Genomic DNA, 21,676 nt, shown 5'->3' with positions numbered 1-21,676 from the left:
CAGACAAGCCTGGAGAATGTGGCTAGACCTTTAGCTGGATAGGAGATGCCTATATGTCCCAGTGTGCTCACAGAGATGGCCTGACGTACACAGCAGACTCTGGGCCTTTTACTCAGTTACATGGACAAAGACTGCTGGCGCTCCCTCAGGACTAAGCATGGACAGAACTGGGGGAAATGAGCAGGCCCAGACCCACCCAACATGTAACCAAGACGCTGTATGAGCTCTTGACATGCAAGACACAAATGGAAGACCAAACAGCCTGCCCTTGGCCAATCCAGCTCACCAGGGACATAGGGTCCAGTGACTGTCAGCCTCTGACCAATTACATTATCTGGTCTTTCCTCGAGAAGGAGCTGGGAAAGTGGTGGAGGCCTAGACAAAGAGCGTCTCTCCCCCAACCCCACCCCGGCTCTCCAGCACAGACCGGAAAGAGACAGGAATACCTGCTGCCCGGCTCCTGCCAGCAGCAAATGACAACGCTGGGTGTGGTGGGCGCTGCAGCAGGGGTTCTGAAAGAAGACCCTAGATCCTTAGGCTTCAAGTCTAAACAGTAAAGCTTTATATATTTTAAAAAGGAAATATTGTTTTTAAAACGCTGTCTTCACACTTTTTAGTTTGTTAGTTAGTATGCCTGCATACGTCATCTCATTTGCAGCATAGGCAGGGCAGGGACTGTTCTCCCATTTCACACGGAGGAGATGGAAGCTCAAAGGGTAGGACTGCATTCCAGCCCATATTTTTATAAAAACAGTGCTTAGGATCTTTCCATTCCCCTACATTGTCTGTCAAAGTATAGATCTAAGTGGACCAAATGCCTTCGACTAAGAATAAAATCAAGCCCTCGTATAACCTGGGAGGGAGGAAGAACTAAGCCCAGCTGAGGGCACTGAGCACATGGCTCCCTCCTGGCAGCTGAGGTGAAGGAGGAGGGTGGAAGGATGATGGGCTTTTGCTAATTAAGGAAGCTGAGCAGTTCAACAGAAAAGAAGTTATTTCCTTGGTCCTGAACCCTAGAGAGATTTGCCTCATGGATCTTTTTTATTTATAAGTATATTTTGTATTGACTTCAGAGAGGAAGGGAGAGGGAGAGAGAGATAGAAACATCAATGATGAGAAGGAATCATTGATTGGCGTGTGCCCTGAACGGGAATTGAACTGTGACCTCCTGTTTCATAGGTCAACCACTGAGCCAAGCTGGCTGGGCTACCTTATGGATCTTTATATAAGGTGCAGGAGCAGCATCCTGAATAGGCCTGGTGCTGCTGACTTCCAGAAAAGCAGGACCATCTCCCCCTTGCCCTCCTAAGAGACCCTGAGGAAAGTCAAGGGAACTATGTTAAACCTTGGACAGAGGCTAAGGCTCCTGCAGGCCATAGTAGTATGGTCAGGGGTTTATAATGAGGCCTGGAGCCCACAACAAGCTCTGCCACTGAATAACTCTGTGATGCTGGACAAGTCATTTTACCTCTCTGAGCCCATTTCCTCATCTATAAAATGAGGATAATTATTCATTGGGTAGTTTTGAGGTATGTCACGCTTAGGGCACATCGTAGGTGCCCAGTAAATGTGATTTTGCTCCCTCCCTCCCCCTATGAGCCCTCACCCAGTGCTCCGATCACTGTACCAAGTGGTCTTAGGCTGGTGAGGGTCCATGGGAGAGATTCCAATTAGGAAGCAAGCCAATATAGCCCTTCTCCCATGACAGGTACAAACCCAAGTTCCAAAGGTGCCAAAGCAGCCTCTGGTGCTCCATCAGCCACCTGATACCACAACGGAGTCTCCCTCGGAGGAGACATTGGAGTCACAGATGCTTGACGTGCTGCCGAATGCCAAAGACTCTCCTGTGAAGCCAACGATGGCCATTGAGGGCCTGGAGGGCCTTTCCCTGCACCGCCGGCCCTTCGTGCCACTTCCTCCCATCTGCTCTGACTCCACCGTGCATACTGAGGAGACCACGTCTCGCCCAAGTGACACTGCTGGCCACCTCAGCCCAGAGCACCCATCAGATGAGGATACCAGGAGCACAGAGTCCATCTTCTTGACGCAGGTGCCTGGATCCACCTGCCCCTGCCCACTCGTTCCCCATTCCCACAGCTTCCTGTGCCGCCCTTAGATGGCTGGACTGCTATAGGCAGCCAGAAGCAAGCACATGGCGGGTCTGGAAACCAGAAGGCAACACCTAGCAGGGCCTGCCAGTGACTAATCCATGGGTACTGGTAGGGACACCTGTGGGGACAAGTCACGGTACTGTGGTAGAGACAGCACCTGGGGTTAGGATACGTTCTGAACAGTTTTTAGGAAGGGTTGCTGCTGCCTCTGCCCATCTGCTTAAGGTCACCTCACTTCTGATGCCTCTGAATCCTGGGAATACAAATGGATGAGACATGGTCTTGCCCTTGAGATGTCCTTAGTCTAATGGGGGAGATGGACAGGAACAATGCACACAGCCAGTGTTGAGAGTGAGAAACCCAGGAGCTGGAAGCCTAGAGGAAGAGGGGATGGCTCTGTCCCAGACCAGGAGGGCAGGCTTCCTGGAAGAGGTGCAAATGAGATGAGCTTTGCAAGCTGAGTAGGAGTTAACATAGTGAGGACGTAGGCAGCAAGGGCAGCATGAAGCAGGATACAGAGGAAGGAAATTAATGGTATGTGCAGGAACCATGAACAGTTCAGCGGCAGTGCAACAGAAGGGTTCCGTGTAGGAAAAGGGGCATATATGGCTGGAAGAGTTGGCAGGGCCCCCTTAAACTTTATTATTGTGCCATTGCCCTCCCCACTTCCAGTCTTGCCCCTCCAATCTGCCAGATCTTTCCAAGATGCACATCTGTCCACACGGTTATGTCTAATTCTCTATCCATCCATTTCTTACTCCACAGAGGACTTACAGCAGCATACATATTCATATAGTATAAAAGTATCTTTTTAAAAATATTTTTTATTGATTTTCAGAGAGAGAGGAAGGGAGAAGGATAGAGAGATAGACACATCGATAAGAGAGAAACATCATCAATCTGCTGCCTCCTGCATGCTCCCTACTGGGGATTGAGCCCGCAACCCAGGCATGTGCCCTGACGGAGAATTAAACCGTGACTCTTGGTTCCTGGGTCAATGCTCAACCACTGAGCCACATTGGTTGAGCTAGTATAAAAGTATCTTTATGAACTATAATAACAGTTTTGGAGTAGAGTATAAGCAAATAAGCATTAAAAAATAGACAGAACTAAGATGGCAGCGTAGGTAAACTCCTGTGCTCGCTGACTCCCACAACCACATCAAAATTACAACTAAAAGACAGAACAACCATTATTCAGAACCGCCTGAAAGCTGGCCAAACGGAAGTCCTACAACTAGAGAAGTAAAGAGGAGACTGGTAGGAGGGGCGGAGACACAGAACAGGCTCCTCTGACACCCAGGTGTGCCGTTTTGTTTGTTTGTTTGTTTTTTTAATCGGGAGGGAGATCATCTCTGCGGAGGCCGCCTGTGAGGAGCAAGGGGTGTTTTCTGCTGCCTTCTCCATTCTTCTTTAAATATTTGGTAGAATTCACTAGTGAAGCCATTTGGTCCTTAGTTTTTCTTTGTGGGAAGTTTTAAAATTACTAATGCAATCTCTTTGCTTATTATAGGTCTATTCAGATTTTCTATAAATCATCAGTTTAATAAATGAGTATAACTACATCCCTAGATGAAATACAGGTTTCATAAAGTTGTTTCTTATAAAACCAGTTGGGGTAAGCTAAAATGTGAATTCAGTTTCACTCACCCCCTTCAACTGCATTGCCATGCATCACAGTGAGGATAAAAAAAACCCACAAACACAAAACAAACACCCTCGGCTTGGCATTTACAGTCCTTCCTGGTTATTGCCCTGCTGCCTACTTCTTCATGATGCACTCCAACTATACCCATGTCAAGTTTCTCCTGATGCACCTTGCTGTCTTACCTGTGCACCTTGCTATGATTGTATCATGCTGTTCCTTGCTTGCAACAGTCCTTCTTTCTCATCTCTTGCAGCCCTGCCAGGGAATGGCTCTCCTGGTTCTTTAACACTTAGTTCAGGCTAAGACATCACTTCCTCCAGGAAGCTTCCTGTCACCCCAGGCTGGCTTAGGGCTTCCTGTGGGCTCACCTGGAGCCCTTGTGTGCTTACCAGGGAACATGGTCACTGTCTATTTTCATGTCTGTGTTCTCTCTCCCAAGTCTTGGTTCTTGTCCTTAACAGGGCCCCGCATGAGGACACACACAGCACTGATGATAAATGTTAGTGGAATGAATGAATGTGTTTTCTTTTTTGGACACAGGTGAGTGGGCTGTCTTACTCCGTCCTCCATAGGGATGATTCAGAGGTGGATAAAGACCAAAGACCATCACCACCGGCCTCAGCTCCCAGAGAGGTGAAAAAGACTCGGAGGAAGCTTTCATCTGCCACACTCTCCAGCAAGTACCGTGGCTATGAGGAGCTGCTGACAGCCAAGCCTGACCCGGACTTCATTGAGCCAAAGGGTATGAGGAGAATGCCTCCGAGGCAGGGAGCCCTCTCCATAGCCCAGGTCAAGTCAGGGCAAAGCCAAGGCTGGCGCCACGACTCTTTTCCAGACCTGGGTGCTGTCTTCTATCTCATGTCTGTCAAGGGGCCCCTGTGGGTATCCTGGTTTGGAGTCCCACATGTCAGGACCCCTGGCCTGGGCCTTACTAGGCTTTGGGGAGCCACAGCTGTTCAGAGCTTCCAGCCAGTCTGGGCCCAGCTCTGGTTGGAAAAGTGTCTCCAGGAAGGGTTTGATGAACAAACACTCAGACTGGCCAGATTCCCAGTTAAACCCCAAATTGAACATCCAAAATCCTCCCTATTTGGTTTGAGGCAAGGGAGGCAGTGCCCTCTCTGAGCCCCTTATTTCAGACTGATGTACGAATAGTCTCGGCACGTTCACAGGAAGTGCTGTGCTCTCTGGGTGTCAGTCCCTGCAGTGTGAGCCCTCTGAGGTTAATGTGGTTACACTGGGGCCAGCCCCTTTCCCCTCCCCAATGCTGTTGTCCCATTGGGATCTTTGCTTATAGGGGACGGGCTTTCACTGAATGAATGATGGACCTCTGACACAGCAGCAGACCAGGGAGAGATGTGGGGCTTCACATCCTTTTACCCAGGGCCGCTGTTCTATGGGGAATGAAAAAATTGGGGGAGGCATGTGGGAGGCGGGGGAAGGCCTGGACTCCACCTTGCCTTCCTGCCCTAGGAATCCAGAAGAATGCACAGGCCCTGCAGCACATGCTGAAGCACCCACTCCTGTACGCCTCCTCCAGGCCCAAGCTGGGCACTCCTCAGAAACACTACGTCCCCAAGGAGAAACGGGTAACCCTGCACCGCACCGAGTACACAGATGCCCGCTCAGGCCCCCACGGGGACAGAGGTGGCTGTCACCGCCCGGCCTTCTAAGGGCCGTGCTTCCCCAGAGCCCCCAATTGCTTCCCGGCCTATGGCTGTGATATGGTGAGGAGGTGAGGCCAGGAAAGTCGGAGCATAGGACTGGGATAACACTCTCCTCTCTCACCTTTTGTCAAACCCAGAGGATCCCCGTTCCACCTCCTCGGAAGACTCGAGCCCAGATGCTGGATGACATCCTCATTCGCATGCGGGACTCCCGGAACCTTACAGAGGCTCCGCTAGGTATGACCCTGGCCCCCAGTCCTCAGCTGCTATGACCCGAGATAGAGCGGTTTACTCACCTGCTGGCATAAGGCAAAGGGCTGTGTCAGGCAGGAAGAGCCCTTAGGAGCATGTGCCCCGGTCCTTCCCAGGTGCAGATGGAAAAACAAGCCTGAGTGAGGCAGGGAGTTGCCTAACGTCACACAGCATGATATAGACTAGAACTAAGGCCTAAGATAGAATCAGGAGGGGACGCTGCTGGCTTCCTAAAGCCCCAAGCTGGAGAGGCTATTTTCAGTCAGTCCCCTGAACACCCTTCTCTTTCCCCCTCCCACTTTCTGGGAACTCTGGATCCAGCCCCTTCCACCCTACCCCCCACCCCCACCTTGGACTGGGTGAGACCCAGAGCGAGCCGGCTGCCCCTCCTGGCTTCCCTCCTGCAGGAGCTGTCCTGCGCCAGCGGACGGAGCGGCGGGGGCTGGTGAACCAGAAGCAGTACCTGGAGGCCAAGCGGCTGCTGAAGGAGTTTCAGACGCGCTACCGGGAGATGGTGCGCTGCTCGCTGAGGTCGGTGTTCAGGGCACCGGCCCTGGCCCACCCGGCCCTGAGCGGCCCCAAGTTAAGCCGCTTCCTCCAGTTCGTGGATGAGTTCTACCCGGAGCCCACAGCCAGTGACTCCAAAAGCTAGAGCTGCATACAGGGCTATGGGCGCCACCCGGCCTGTGCCCCTCGCCCTGCGCCTCTCGCCCTCCCTGAGGGCTCCGTTCCCTTGATGGAGCTGGAACCTTGGGGCTGGCTCGGCTGGGCACAGGCCTCAGAGCTAAGCCCAGCCTTGCTGGCTGGCTGGCTGGCTGGCTACAGAGGGCGGAGCTCCCCTTCCCAGGCCCGGCAGGATCCGGCGCCTGGCCCAGCAGCAATAAAGACTGGGTGTGCAGAGCAAGGTAGGCCACGTTCTTTCTTGGAGCCTGTACCAGGCTGTCACACTGGGGAAAGATCCTGCCACATGTGTCCAACAGAGCTTCATGGACCGCTAGGATAGAAAATGGAGTTGATGGAATAGAGAAGTAGTACAGAACCTAATGCTCCGAGAAGATAACTCACCCACAGCTAATAAAGTGTGTTTGGGGGCATGGCGGTGGGGGCAAAATTGAGGCCATCAAGCTCCAGAAATGGTACTTTTTCTATTGGGCAGCTTTTTCTATTGTGAGGGTAAATGTGGGAGAGGGAGGAAGGAGGATTGGGAATTCCCTTATCGGATAAGGACAAGCCAGGCCATAAAATTGGGACAAGCTTAGGAGAGGGCTTACATGGAGTTTCCCAAGGTACTCTAATCTAGGACACAAACTGAAGTCCCATATGTAAGCATGATGGGCTGTGGCTCTAAAATGGACCCTGGGGCTGTGCAAGGTCAACCTGGGCTCATGTAAGTAAACTAGTTCTGGCCAAGGCAGCCGGTGGGATTGTCCTATTCTTGTGAGTGCCCAGTAGTCAGCACCTGCTGCAGAGGAGGATCTGGAGAAGGCCATGGGGCTGAATTCCAGAGATGTGCATTTGAGGTAGATGCTGGGTGTCACCTAGCAACCGTTGCTCCTAAGGCTATTCCCCTGCAAGTGCCTATAATTCAGACCTGAAGAGCAGGCTGCAGTTCCCAGGGTCCAGGAAGCAGTGGCACAAGAATTAAGGATCCTCAGTGAGATACAAACTTCCACAACCTAAGTTGTAATTACAGTGATTATAGAAATATAGTCTTGTAGCCACAGCTGACAAGACAAGCACAGAGTATATGCTGTATTTCAAGTGTGAGATTCTATTAGGACACAGAATATTTGCATCCTATCATACTCAACCAGTCTCACATGTGACCAGTTAAATCCTCATCGTATAGAATACAGATATATTCTCATTCATGTCAAGTCCAAAGTCAGTCATATCTCACTCATTCACACAGGCACCTGGGCAGATACAGGTAATGCAGGTGTTAGCCATAGCAGCACTCCTGTGCAGGAACATGTGCTGACTCATCACCTTAGACCTCCTGGGGCCCAAAACCACCCTTCCCCTAATGTCATGAGGGAGAATCACTCCATCATTCACACCAAACCTGGCTAAGTTCCAGTTCCAGTTCTCTGCTGCCAGAATCATTCTACATTCCTGATTATTAGCTTTGCCCTCATGGAGGCTATTTACAGAATGAGTGTAGACAGCTGGCCCCCTTTCCCTCCTATGTAACCAAAGCGTGCCAATGTAGAACTCCCAGGAAGGAAACCACTAGGAGGCTACGCAGTGACTACTACTCATCTAGGAAGAGACCTAGGTAGGGACACATGGGAGCTGATGTTTCTTATTCATCCTTTCAGCCTCAGCTCAGGTATGTCCTTGAACTCTCCTTTCAAGCTGAACTGGGCTTTCCTTTTTTGTTTATTTTGTTGTTTTTTTTACCTAGTATGACATCACTGGGCACCACATGGTGCCAAATGACACCTCTGGTGCTAGGCCCAGGGTCTGCATCCAGGAAATACTCAGTAAGATTGAATTTGTGGATGAAATGGAAAATAGCTCAGGCTAGCTGTCTCAATGGGATTACACACAGCTATGGCTAAGACACTCGAAGCCAGTGCTGGACTTGTTCCCACAGGCACTGCCTTGGACTTCCCTTAAAACCACCATGATCAAGAAAACACAGCACTGCAACCTGGCTGCTATTTTAAGGCAGGGTATCAGACTACTGACCCCTTCCCATACAGTGAACTGCTGCATCTCTGAAGCTATACGATCATTTACCACTTGTGTCGAACTCTTCTCTATCTCAGGAGTAATCCAGACTTAGTCACATTACCAGGGTTCAGTTTTTAACCTTCTTATTTGATGTATCTCATAGGGCAGCTCATTTAACCTTACCCATAACAGCAATGGAGTTTTCAACCCCTATGGGTCCTTCTGTGTTAAAAACACTCTGAGGGAGGGTTCTTCACAGAAATTTTCAGTTGCTTGGTTTCCTGAGTTTTGTGCTTTGGAAGAGACATGGCCTAGTCCTATCTCAGTGAATAAAGCCTCAGACTAGATTTGTCAAGTGAACCAGTATTCATGACTAATCCAGAAGGCCTTTGGGGTGATAGCCACCCTCCCTGTTGTCAGGATAGTCACTCTCCCCAGCACATCTGATCTGTCATTAGATTCTTCACCCCCCAGGCTGGCTCTCACCCACAGCCCCCTCTCCATAAGCAGATGGGAAACTGGCTGCCACACTCTTCTGAGCCTTCTCCAACCTTCTAATAAGAGCAAAACAAGACCAAAACAGAAGAAATCGTTTCTCCCACCAATTCTTCAAAATTAGGCCCATCTGTTTTCCAAATCACTAACCCAGAGCGCCAGTGAGTACCCTGGAGGGTCCACTGTGGCCACAGGAGGGAGAGAGGACCGACTTAGATGCAGTTTGTGTCTCACCATACTTGCTACTTCAGGATGCCTCCCACCCCTGCAGTGGGTGCAGAAGGAAGACTCATCTCTCTAGCCCCGTGAGGCACCGTCCCGGAGGAAAGCCAGCCCAGAAAAAGCCATCAGGGGCTTTGGAGTCAGAGGACCCAGCTTCCAGGCTGTCAGGTCAGTTCCATCTGTGAGTGAGGGCCACCCCTTTCACAGCACCAGGCTGTGACCAGGCTATCAGGTAATTAGTGAGTGTGGTGTGTAGAGCTTTAGGAGCCAAGAGACAATCAGAGATACTGACCAACCGCATTGTTTCTTGAAAATCATTTTAACGAACCTCTTTGGAAGAGGTTGGGCCAGATGATTTCAAAGGTCCTTCAAGTGCTGGCTTACCATGTATGGCATTGAATCGTATATCAGTTCTTCAAATTGGTTTTACAAGTTTAGATGAAACAGGGATATATTTGTTCTCTGTTGGATAAACTGACACCAAGCCTATTTTGATGAGTTCCTGAGCAGTGATTTCAAAAGAGGGTATTTTAAAAAATCAGATGGCTCAGTTGGTTGGAGTGTTGTCCTATACACCAAAAGGCTGCAGGTTTGATTCCTGGTCAGGGCACAAAACCTGGGTTGCAGGTTGGATACTTGGTCAGGGCACATATGGGAGGCAGCTGATCAATATTTCTTTCTCACATAGATGTTTCTCTCCCTCCCTCCCTTTCTCTCTCTCTAAAATCAGTGAACAAGTAATCCAGTGAGGATTAAAAAAACATATCAGATGTTCTGAGTAAAGCCCTAATGTGCAAGGAAAATGTCATCCTATACATTAGTTCTTTACTCGGGTTCTTTTTTTGGTGCATTCATTAGAAGAGTGGTTGAATATCAGAATAACAGTTGTAAATTGGAAACTCAGAACTCAGAAGACATAGTTGTACACTACAGGAACTCCATCTTACTTAATTTCCCCCATAATTCTGAATGCCAAAGCAAGACATTCCAACATGGGGCATCTCCCCGAGGAAAGCTAGCATCAAAAATCGCAGTCACCCAGCCAACGTGACTCAGTGGTTGAGCGTCAACCTATGAACCAGGAGGTCATGGTTTGATTCCTGGTTGCGGCTCAATACCCAGTGTGGAATGTGCAGGAAGCAGCCAATCAGTGATTCTCATCATTGATGATTCTATCCCCCCCTCCCTCTCCCTTCCTGCCTGAAATCAACAAAAATACATGTTTTTAAAAAATCACACACAGTCTAAACTTAGCCCAGATTTGCCTGAGATTTTTTACTAGAAACAGAGTATTTACTTTCATGAGTTTGCTTTACTATTCTCAGCTTGGGCTTCTCCTCGAGAAGGGAAACATCCATTGAAGAATGCTCTGTGGTACTGTTTAAATAAACAACACATCATCCCATTTGATTCCGTGCCATTTCCTTGTTGGCAGAAGCATCCTTGACAGGGCATGACCTGTTCTAAGTCCTCTGTCTTTGTCAAAATAGTCTCTGCATGTGCGAGGTGGCCAGCAGTGGCAGTCCACAAGGATCTAGACCCCTTGTCCAATTCTAACGCACACAGCAGGTTGAGTAAAACCAACCCATTTCCTATTTCTAGGTGGGAGGGGGAAAGGCCCTAAGGACAACTGTGTTTATGTATAAAGAACTGAGAGCAAACAGCGTGTGCGCGCGCGCGCACACACACACACACACACACACACACACACGGGCATTTACGATAACCATTGTTTGCTTTGTAGTTACCCATTCTCTCCTTAGGACTTGAAGTGTTCTGCTGGAGGCTAAGGGATGACCCCACCTGCTCCCATTGGTGGCACAGCTTGGAGGGTGAGCGGGAGAATCTGACTGTTGCCTTCCGTAGCCAGGGCCCAAAAGCTACTTAAGTTGTGACAGCTTGATCTTTGAGCAGTCACTGCCTGTTTTTACCCCTTCTTGAATGAGAGAAAAGGAAGGTGAGCAAGCCTGGCCTTACCTTGGCTTTGTTCTACCAGTTCTTGATTTAAGACACCAGGAAAGGCAGAGAGGCAGCCTGCTCCAAGTTTGAGGTTGCCTCCCACACTTACTGACAAGGCATTAAGGAAGCATTTACTCACTCAAAGCAAAGTGTGTAAATATTTTTCTTAGGAAGAAAAAGAAATACTGATAATACATAGAACAATGTGCACATACAGTCTTGGCACTTTTCCTTCATCCAGTTTAACCAACCTCTAAACTGGTGACCTCTGTATATCTTGAAATATCTTTTTCTGTAGAACAATCCTCTTAAGAAAGTTACAGTGGGTAACACTGATGTATAAGGATACATTTCTGGATCCTCTTTGGAGGAAAATCTATTCAGCAACCTCTTTCCCTAGAATCCCACTGCCCTCCCCTCCTCACCACCTTTCCCAAAGCAGACCTGCTTTCTCTTTGAGTCCCCAGAATTCATAAGCAGCTATACTTACTTTTAAAAACCAGGCCCAAAGACCATTCTATAGGTTAAAGGAAAAGGCTGGCGAAGAGAGATTTAAGTCCCTAAGTTCTCAATTTTTTTTTAAAAAAAATGAAGGGCTGGCTGAGTTTTAACCCTTGGTAGTTAAAATGACTGTTCCAATAAACATATCACTTCCCAAGATTCCATATTCACCTTACACTATGGAGGATTTTCCCTACCTGGGTATATATTCAGGGGGATATAGGTACCTTTTAAATCTAACTTAAAAAATCAGGAAGAAAACTGTTAAAACCAAAAGCCTTCTAAATCATTTGGTTGTCCCCCTTATTACCAAATAGTGTGTGTGTGTGTGTGTGTGTGTGTGTGTGTGTGTGTGTGTGTGTGTGTAACTTAAAGGACTATTTATTCAGACCCTAGAAAACTATAATATAAAACTAGAGGCCCGGTGCACAAAATTCGTGCACTGGGTGTGTGTGTGTGGGGGGGGGTATGTCCCTCAGCCCAGCCTGCACCCTCTCCAATTTGGGACCCCTTGAGGGATGTCTGACCACCCATTTAGGCCCGATCCTGTAAACAGGCAGTTGGACATCCCTCTCACAATCCAGGACTGCTGGCTCCCAACCACTTGCCTGCCTATGCCTGATTGCCCCTAACCACTTCTGCCTGCCAGCCTGATGACCCCCTAACCACTCCCCTGCCAGCCTGGTCACCCCTAACTGCCCTCCCCTGCCAATCTGGTCACCCCTAACTGTCCTCCCCTGCAGGCCTGGTCGCACCCCAACTGCCCTCCCCTGCTGGCCCAGTCACCCCTAACTGCCCTCCTCTGTTGGCCTGGTCACCCCTAACAGCCCTCCCCTGCAAGCCTGCCCCCCCCCCAACTGCCCTCCCCTGCAGGCCTGGTCCCCCCTGCAACTGCCCTCCCCTGCAGGCCTGGTCCCCCTCAACTACCCTCCCCTGCTGTCCTGGTCTCCCCCAACTGCCCTCCTCTGCCGGCCTAGTCACCCCTAACTGCCCTCCCCTGCTGGCCTGGTCCCCCACAACTGCCCTCCCCTACAGGCCTGGGTCCCCCCAACTGTCCTCCCCTGCAGGCCTGGTCCCCCCCCCCCCAACTGCCCTCCCCTGTAGGCCTGGACCCCCCCAACTGCCCTCCCCTGCAGGCCTGCCCCCCCCCAACTGCCCTCCCCTGCTGGCCTGGTCTCCGCCAACTGCCCTCCCCTGCAGGCCTGCCCCCCCCCCCCAACTGCCCTCCCCTGCTGGCCTGGTCTCCGCCAACTGCCCTCCCCTGCAGGCCTGCCCCCCCCAACTGCCCTCCCCTGCTGGCCTGGTCTCCGCCAACTGCCCTCCCCTGCAGGCCTGCCCCCCCCCCAACTGCCCTCCTCTGCAGGCCTGGTCCCCCCCCTCCCAACCGCCCTCCCCTGCAGGCCTGGTCACCCCTAACTGCTCTCCCCTGCAGGCCTGGTCCCCCCCCCCAACTGCCCTCCCCTGCAGGCCTACCCCCCCAACTGCCCTCCCCTGCAGGCCTGGGTCCCCCCCAATTGCCTTCCCTTGCTGGCCTAGTCTCCCCCAACTGCCCTCCTCTGCTGGCCTGGTCACCCCCAACTGCCCTCCTCTGCTGGCCTGGTCACCCCTAACTGCCCACAACTTCCCTCCCCTGGAGGCCATCTTGTGGTGGCCATCTTGTGGAGGCCAATGGTGTCCACATGGGGGCAGCCATTTTTGACCACATGGGGGTGGCTATCTTGTGTCTTGGAGTGACAGTCAATTTGCATATTACTCTTTTATTAGATAGGCTAGGACACAGGGTGCTGGATAATAAGTTCCTAATTTCTTAAAAAAGAAGAGGGATGGCAAGGGAGAGAGTTTGACTTGATTTCCATGCCTGCCTATTCCAGCTACATGATATTTTATGGTTATGATCCAGCCTTCAATTGTTCTTTCCTTCCTCTCCTGCTGGCCCTCCATCTGAATGAAAAGCCAGGCAAGAAAAAGGAAAGAAATGCCACGTTGCTGCCAGCTCCAGTTGAGCGGTTCTGATTGGGGAAGAAGTTAGGAGGTTACTAAGTTGAGATGTGGCCATAGATGCTTATGCTAAAAGCAGCTTCTGAAGAGATCTTATTGTCCTATGATCACTGGAGGATAACATTCATTCTCTTCTGGCAAAATTATGTAGGAAATGGAAAGCAGTGTTGCAATCACACCACAAATACTGATGGGAATATCTAAAATGTTCAAGGCAGCCTGCTTGGTGCTAGACAGTATCTTGAATGGCACCATCCAAGAGCATCTCTATGGAAGAAGTGGCCTTTCATAAGACCATTAACAAACTCTCCAGCCACATATACATTCAAATACATTCCATTAGACACTGAGCTCCACAAGAGCAGAGACTGTCCTTTCCGTCTTTGTATCTCCACGACCCAGCACAAGTGGGCACAACGTTCGAAACTCAGCAAATGTCTGTCAAATGGAACAGAAAGGATGAACAACAGCACAGCCTTCGGTCACCAGCTTCACCAGTCAAACACAGTGGCAGCTTCCGATTTTAGTCAGTTTGTAATCATACAGCAATTAATTAAGCAGCTTTAATCTCTTAAGAGCATTTTAGGGAAAATGAACAAAAAACACAGAGAGAAGGCATTCATCACCAGTGCTCTCTCCAGGCAAAAATTTTAAAATTAAATTTACAAAATAAATGAAGCCACTTACAAAAAGTTTTCCTGGGAAGCCTCAGCCAAAAAGAATTAACCCTTTAAAAAGAGGCAATTACATGAAAGGGGCCAAGGGCTGGATACACACTACCCTGATCTGACACCAACCCAACAGGCCCAGATGATTTCTTCCAACAGATACAATCAACAGAGTCAGGAACATGTTCCCAAGTATCATTCCCTCTTCAAGGAAAAGGGCTAAGAACCCCCTTCTCAGGGTACCACATTTCTTAGATTTCCCATTAGAATGACCTCCATCCTTCATAACTGTCCCTTTAATAAGAAAAAAAACAAAGAATGCATATACACAAGAAACAAAGATAGTAGGACATGAGAAATTTGTACGGTGAATCAGATTCCAATGATTTGTGACAAATACGTTTTCTTTGTGAAATAGTGCATCTCTCATTCTAGCTGATAAACCCTCCCCATTATTCTATTTCCCTACCTTGTTGTTCTTTTTCTCCAAAGAATTCATGTCAACAACTCCATATGTGATCAACTTCACAATCAAGCAACAGGAGAGGGGAAATTTTTCAGAAAGAAAAAGTGTTCAGGTTTTAGTTATTAAGTATGGGAAGAATCTTAAAATACAGATAATACCTTAGTGATTTTGCCTCCTCTGAAGCCAAGCATATTAAAAATTAAGCCTCATCCCTCCCTAACCTAAACTGCTTTGCATATATTTGAAGTACTGCTGCTCAGCTGAAGTATGGGAAACAACAACTGTCAATACCATTGTAGGCACCACAGCAGGGCTAAGGGGGAAAGTCAGTAAAAGCTGGATCCATAATTCTCTTACCAACAAGTAGCTTTTCACTCTGTACCTGAAGCTATAACTTGTTGCTACTACTATGTAATTTCTTAAAATGAAAGTATTACTCTGGGGAAATATTTAAAATATATATCTTTTTCTATTAAAAATATTTATCTTTTTTTCCAAAAACAAAAATCGGTTCCAACTGAAAAGTATTTTTTGAATTATTGGAGATATAGAAAAAGGTGGAAAGTGGAAAAATAAGTCTTTCCTACTGTCAATGAAATTAGCCTCCCAATAATACTAAGATCAAAAAGGAACTATCTGAAACGGCAGTAACTGGTGTTTTCTCTGTGGGCATTTAGTAAGTCACCCTCTCTGTCTTCTGCAGACCAGTGCCAGCTCTTCTATCCTGGGTACCAAGGTGCCCTCCAGCAGCCTTTGGAGGGCATATGTTGCTGGTAGGACCTAGAACTGAAGTGGTGTGAATATAAAGTAATGAGACTGATGTGTTTTTTAAACACACATCTGCGTGTGTGCACGCACAGAGAACACAGGATACATACATTCAGGTGAGTGATACTCCCCACCAAAGTAGTCACTGAGGAGGTTCCACATATCGCAATGATCACCAAAATACTTATGACATCGCTGGAACTTATCTCTGGGAACTGTTTATGAGCTGCACACGAAATGGCTCTGATGACTTTAAAGGTGCACCTCATTTATTATTCCAAGCCTTCTTGTTATCCCACCTTCTCTTCCAGAGGTTTCAATAGCTTCTGACTAGTCTGAAATGTAAAATTCTCTCTCCTATAACCCTAAAAGATTACAGATTTTCTCAGAGAAGGGAGACAAGTCTCCTGAGAAGAAGCAAAATAAGGGGACAGATAAATCCCTAGTGACCCTGATCAGTGAGTCATTGTTCTGGATCTTAGCTTCTGCCTGAAGAAGAGGAAGAAGTTGGAATATTTGGCCATTAAGGTCCCTTCCAGTTCTAACATTTTAGGAGTCTATGTTTCCAGATGTTTCTAGACTTTGAGGACAGTTCCAGACATGTTTTCACCAATGGCAACATCATTGGAAAAATGATGCAGTATCCTGTTGGGGCCACTCAAAGGGGACAACATACATTGGGATATATAAGCTCTGAAAGGTTTGTTAAATGCCAGTCATATGACTTTATAGTAACAGCTCATACATGCACAGGGAATGTCAGCCCATCTGAGATTCCCTAAAATCACATCTTAATCCCTATTCTCAATGAGCCCAGATGGGCAGAAGCACCAAGCACCACCAGGGATGCAAAAGACACATGGTGTCAGCTGCTAAGGAAAATAAACCCCAAAGGTCCATGGGACTGAATTTACCAGCTGCATCCAGCTAGATACCTTGTTTCCATAGTATGGAGTTTCAGCATTGTTCTTGCCTGACTTCTGGGCAAAGTTTTTGGACTTTAGATCAACATTGCAGATAACCCTTGGCCACGTGGAGAGTAATAATGATGTCCAACTGCCTTTTATCTCACAGCCTGGAAAAAAGGAGGCTGTCAACTGTGGGGGTGGGACTAATTGCACAGCAAAGGTTTATAGTTCCAGTCAATCTCATTATCTGCAAAATGGGTACTCAATGCCTAGCCAGCTTTCCCTAGGCTCCCCTGGCATGACCTTGGGTTGTAGTCCATAGAAACACCTGTCAGTGTGGAAAATCCATGGGATTTGTTGTCAGGAGACCCAGTGGTCAGTCTGGGCTAAGCCACTTAGTTGAGAGAACCTGAACACCTGCATTGCAGTTTCATCATCTAAAAATGGGGTTAATCCCACTTACACGTTAGGTCTCCTGGTAAGACCAAGTTCAACAATGACTGAAATGGTCTGTCAACTATACAGCATTAATCAAATGTTACTTTTTCACAGGGAATGTTAATTAGCTTTTGTAGAAGCATAAACTCACTGATCTCATTAGGAATATTTACTTGTGGCAAGGGTCAGGAGAAGGGCTACATGATCTTTTGGAATCTGCCAAGGAATTATATTGTTCCACTTCTTTGGAAAAGATGGAACTTATTTTTATCTGCAAGGTCGATTTAAAAATACACTCAGTTAAAAGAAGTCAGATCTATCGGTTTGAGAAGGTATCCCCTCTTTCCGCTACCATTTCTACCTCTGGCCGTTGTGCTCCTGAATCTCATTCCAAGTGGGTGCTGCCAGATTTGGCCCGAAGCCCGCAGGCCTGGGTCACCTAGGAGGTGGGGAGTGCTTCTGGCCTGGGTCACAGGGAGGCAGAGACACAGTTCCCTTGGATACAGACTACAAAGGCCCTGGAACCTCTCAGAACCACATCAGGGTGTTTTGCCATGAAGAAAAACCCCAAGTCAGAACACTGCGCTCTTCAGTATAAATGACCAAGCCCCAAACAAAGACCTCTTCAAAATAGGTAACACTGTCCATGAGGTGCTACTTGGCCCCGGCCACGCTGCTGGACCGTAAGAGATACTGATCCACACTTCCTTTTCGCCGACTCACAGTCCGCCTCTCATTGTCAAACATGCGCTGCAATTGCAGAGCCAGCTGCCTGTCTTCTTCCTCTTGCTGCAATTTCTGCTCCATCTCTCGCAGGACTGGGTCCGCTGGGGCCAGACCCAACTCACCACTGCTTTGTCGCAGTTTCTTAAGGGACCCATTTTGTTCCAAGTGCTTGGTCTTACAGTGTCTTTTCCGGCCCCGACGTAAGGCAGGAAGTGGCTCCTCACCTAGGTTGTCTGCCAGAACACCATTGGGCAGATCAAAATGATTCACTGTCTTCAGCTGTCTCTTTGTTTTGAGGACCCCACCTGAAACACTGTTTTTGGGTATCACTGAATTAATCGCTGAGATTTTCATGGCTGTGCTTACACAAGTTTTGTCTAACTTGGCATCTGGGGTTGACCCTGACCCTTCAAACTTTTCATTCAAAGCAGTACCACTGGCTCCCGCTCTGAATTCTGAAGAACAGCAGGTTTCCAATGGGACCTCAGTGCTCCTTTTACTGTCACTGCCCTGTTGTGCTTTTGTTTGGCTAACAGAGGGGAAATAATCCGGGTCAGCGGGGGCGGGTCCAACACACTCAGAGAGCACATGTCCCCTGGACAGTCTTGTATTTAAAGCCAGACGCGGCCTCTCCTTGCTAGAATGGATAACTTCAGAAACGAGCACGTCTTCCCCTGTTTCTGGAGCCAAGGAGGTGAGGGTGGCTTTCGAAAGGGTTTTTTTGATCTGTCGCTCCTGGAAGATCTGTTCCCACTTTTTGAGGATCCGTGGACTGGCCTCATAAGAAGTCTGCTTCTGTAGACTTCGGTTTAGGTTGCGGGGTGTTGATTTGATGATGAGGGGACTTAGCACACGGCCATCAGGGAGTCTCTTGGGAGGAGTACATGGTGAGCAAACTATGGGCTTGAAATGGTTGAGTTCTTCGGAGATGCTGTCATTGCTCTCAGGGCTGATGGAGCGCTCGGGCTTCTGCAGGGAAGCCAAGGATGAGAGGGAGCTGAAGGGCAGACGCTTTTCAATGGTCAAGTCCGGGGCGGAGAGGCAGCGGTTGTTCTGAGTGGACAAGAGGACACCGATGATGGGGTTGGAGGTTGGGGTTATAGTTGTGACCTGTAAGAGGTTAAAAAGATTATACATACATACATATATACGGGTGTTTTTTTCTTCATAATTCCTTCATAATGGTAGAGGGATAGGGGGGGAAAGGGTAAGAAAAGGGATAAAGAGTGATATAAGCCTAAGAAAAGGGGAAAATCCCTAACCTAGAATGTACAACATTTTCAGAAATTCCTAAAACTTGAAACAATACAATTAAAAATCTATAGGGAAAAAGTCATCTACAACTAAAAACGTTCATCTACCAACCCTCATGCCACCCATCTGGCTACCAATTCAAACTGTCTTTCCATCATTGCTATTTATAAAATTCCCCCACATAACTAGTCTGCCCAGGACCCTGTGCCTCTTCTCATGGAATGTTTTCTTTCCTGGCCTTGGACAGGAGGTGGCGGACGGGACTGGACGCCCAGGGCCTGTGTCTGAGGTGTACCTTGGCTTTGCTGGTTGGGGCTGCTCGGAGTCTGCTCCTCGTTCTGTCCTGAGCAGTGTCACTGCAGCTCTGACTCCTTTCTACCTTTAGGTTCCTAAAAAAGAGTAAATAAAAGACAAATAGTCAAGCGTAGCCCATAATGCTAGCTAAGGGGAAAAAATGAAAATCTCTTCTGTCCTTTCAAAGCCACCCACCAAGAAAGACAATTCCCTTGGGCAACTGCAATGGAAAATGAGTTAATTTAGTAACAAAACACATTCAAAGAACAAAACCTGTCAAAAGAAAAGGAGTTCTCCAGAGAGGACATTTGGTTTACGCTTTTGTTTCCAAACTAGAACTGCTTCAGTAACACAAGACCAATGGCTGTTCTGCTCATGCTGTGAGAGATACGGGGCTACTTCACCTTCCTTGATAGAGTGGACACACTGTCCGATCACCTGTGCAAACAACAGATTTTCCCCCTTCAAACGTCTCCACAAACAATCTAAACCAGCCATGAAACAAGTGCCTACAAATATGTAAGTACCCAAAAATGTCACTCACTGATGAGCATTATCTGGGCAGTGAAAACACAGAGAAGAATAAGATACCGTCTAAGTCTTCAAGGAATCAGAGTCCAGTGAGGCATACAAATAAATAATTCAATACCATACAGTGAAATGGTACAACAAAAAAAGTGTGCCTAAAAGACAGACTGGCATAAAAGAGGGGGTTATTAGTGACTTGGATGGAGTGAGAGCAGGGCAGGAAAAGCCAAAAGTCAAGGTGGACACAGTCATGCAGATGATTCCAAACAGAAATTATTTCCCTAAATAGTTTTACTTAGCTTTGGAATGGAACACATCATATCTATTTTTTATAGCAAACGACCTACTTTTGAAGTTTTACTATGTCAGAGAAAATTTATAAAGGTGGTAATGAGGTATATTTTCAGGGCACCTCTCCTCTTCCTACATTTCTAGCAAAGGCCTGTCCTACCTATGACTTCCATTCCAGCATTTCTGTGATATTCCTCCCATTCAAAACTTCTCATCCTGTGTCTGAGGGCCACATCACCTTGCTAGATGGCTTCAATCTGATGAACAAATCTATGCTGTGTTATCAACAGGAGAAAGTGGTGGCCAACCTGCATTACATGTCTGCACCTCAAGAAAATTCAACACTGAACCTAAACAATGTGAGAGTTGTACCCTCTAGTGTGAGATTTACTTTGGAACAGGTGGTAAACTTCAACATCACCCTATAAAGGCAGCTTGGAAGTCAGCTTGGTTGGTATTTTACCTAGACCAATATTGAAATCCACTTGTACTCCCAGAACTTACACAAACTGTCAGTGTTGTAAGCCACCCAGAGGTAAACTGGATTGCAGATTAAAATGCTGCAGTGAGTAACATGTACTTTGGGTCAGGGGGAATGGATACGGAGCTGAAAAAGACAGCATTATTATTTCAAATATATTACTTGTTTGGCATGATTTCATCGGAGAAAGAAGTAGACACTTAGACACTCATCAACCTAAGAAAGAACTTTGTGAGTTTCAATAGAGCAGTTCAGTGACAGCCCTAGGGGGTACTAAGCTCTGTCATTAGGTGTCCAAACTGAGGCTACACCTACACTTTAAGGTCCAAACATTCCATAATTGAGAATTAGCTTAATATAATTTTAAGAAACTGTTTATAAATCCATTTCATCAGCAGTAACAGAATCAAATTTAAAGACACTGATTACATGCCCAAGTTATCAGAGGTACAAATGACAAGTACACAGTGCTAAGGAGAACCTCTTTACATACACGCTAAACATGATTTGTGGTAAAAATAATAAAAAGGCCCAGGAAGGAAAGCCACACTTGCATCACTCCAGCACACCAGAAAGACACCGAGAGCAGTTTCTGATCATTTAAAATCTTTTGGGTAAGCCTCAGTATAACTGAAATTGTCATTGCTTCTTCTATTCATTTGTTCAGCAGAGTTCACTGAGTGCCAACTCTGCAAAGCACTAGAGACAGACTGACAAAAAGGTAACCTTGACCAGCAAGACCATCCAGTCACTGACGTCCACTGCACCATAGCATGACAGCGCTATAGGAAAGCAGTATTTTGTACTGCTAAACTCTCTAAGAGTTATCTTCTAAGCGGTTTATAGTTTTAGCTCTTACATTTAGGTGTCTGATCCAATTTGACAATTTTTGTATATGGTGTGAGGTTGGGGTCCAACTTTATTCTTTGGCATGTGGGCATCCAGCCGTCCCAGTACTATATGTGAACAGACTATTCTTTCCCCTATCAAATGGTCTTGGCACCCTTATTGAAAATCAGCTGACCACAGATGAATGAGTTTATTTCAGGACTCCCAATTCTATTCCAAAGATTGATATCTCTATCCTTATTTCAGTACTACACACTTTTGATGGCTGTAGCTTTGCAGTAAGTTTTGAAATCAGAAAAGTGTGAGCCTCCACTTCTGTTCTTTTTCAAGACTGTTTTGGCTATTTGAGATCCTTTATAATTCCATATGTGAATTTTAGTATCAGCTTTTCATTTCTGAAAAATAAAGGAGATTGGCATTTTAATAGGTATTGCAATGAATCTGTGAAACCAGTTGGGGAGTATTGGCATCATCACA

General features: G+C 47.4%; 2 protein-coding genes across 2 annotated transcripts in view; one reads left to right on the top strand and one right to left on the bottom strand.

Annotated features, from left to right (window-relative positions):
- The window catches only part of XRRA1 (X-ray radiation resistance associated 1), a 58,250-nt gene extending 50,608 nt beyond the window's left edge, over positions 1 to 7,642 (top strand). The window contains exons 16-20 of the mRNA XM_079788999.1: positions 1,709 to 2,050; positions 4,299 to 4,500; positions 5,229 to 5,344; positions 5,560 to 5,659; positions 6,082 to 7,642. Of these exons, the coding sequence (XP_079645125.1) occupies positions 1,709 to 2,050; positions 4,299 to 4,500; positions 5,229 to 5,344; positions 5,560 to 5,659; positions 6,082 to 6,326 (1,005 nt within the window). The 3' untranslated portion in view covers positions 6,327 to 7,642. The remainder of the gene's footprint in view (positions 1 to 1,708; positions 2,051 to 4,298; positions 4,501 to 5,228; positions 5,345 to 5,559; positions 5,660 to 6,081) is intronic.
- A 5,410-nt stretch (positions 7,643 to 13,052) lies between these two features.
- The window catches only part of RNF169 (ring finger protein 169), a 55,921-nt gene continuing 47,297 nt past the window's right edge, over positions 13,053 to 21,676 (bottom strand). The window contains exons 5-6 of the mRNA XM_079789481.1: positions 19,052 to 19,145; positions 13,053 to 18,612 (exon numbers count right to left, since the gene is read on the bottom strand). Of these exons, the coding sequence (XP_079645607.1) occupies positions 17,431 to 18,612; positions 19,052 to 19,145 (1,276 nt within the window). The 3' untranslated portion in view covers positions 13,053 to 17,430. The remainder of the gene's footprint in view (positions 18,613 to 19,051; positions 19,146 to 21,676) is intronic.

Source organism: Cnephaeus nilssonii, assembly GCF_951640355.1.
Source record: "Cnephaeus nilssonii genome assembly, chromosome: 13".
NCBI classification, from domain to species: Eukaryota; Metazoa; Chordata; class Mammalia; order Chiroptera; family Vespertilionidae; genus Cnephaeus; species Cnephaeus nilssonii.
Note: the sequence above shows the minus strand (reverse complement) of the source record. Positions and strands in the feature narration are given on the sequence as shown.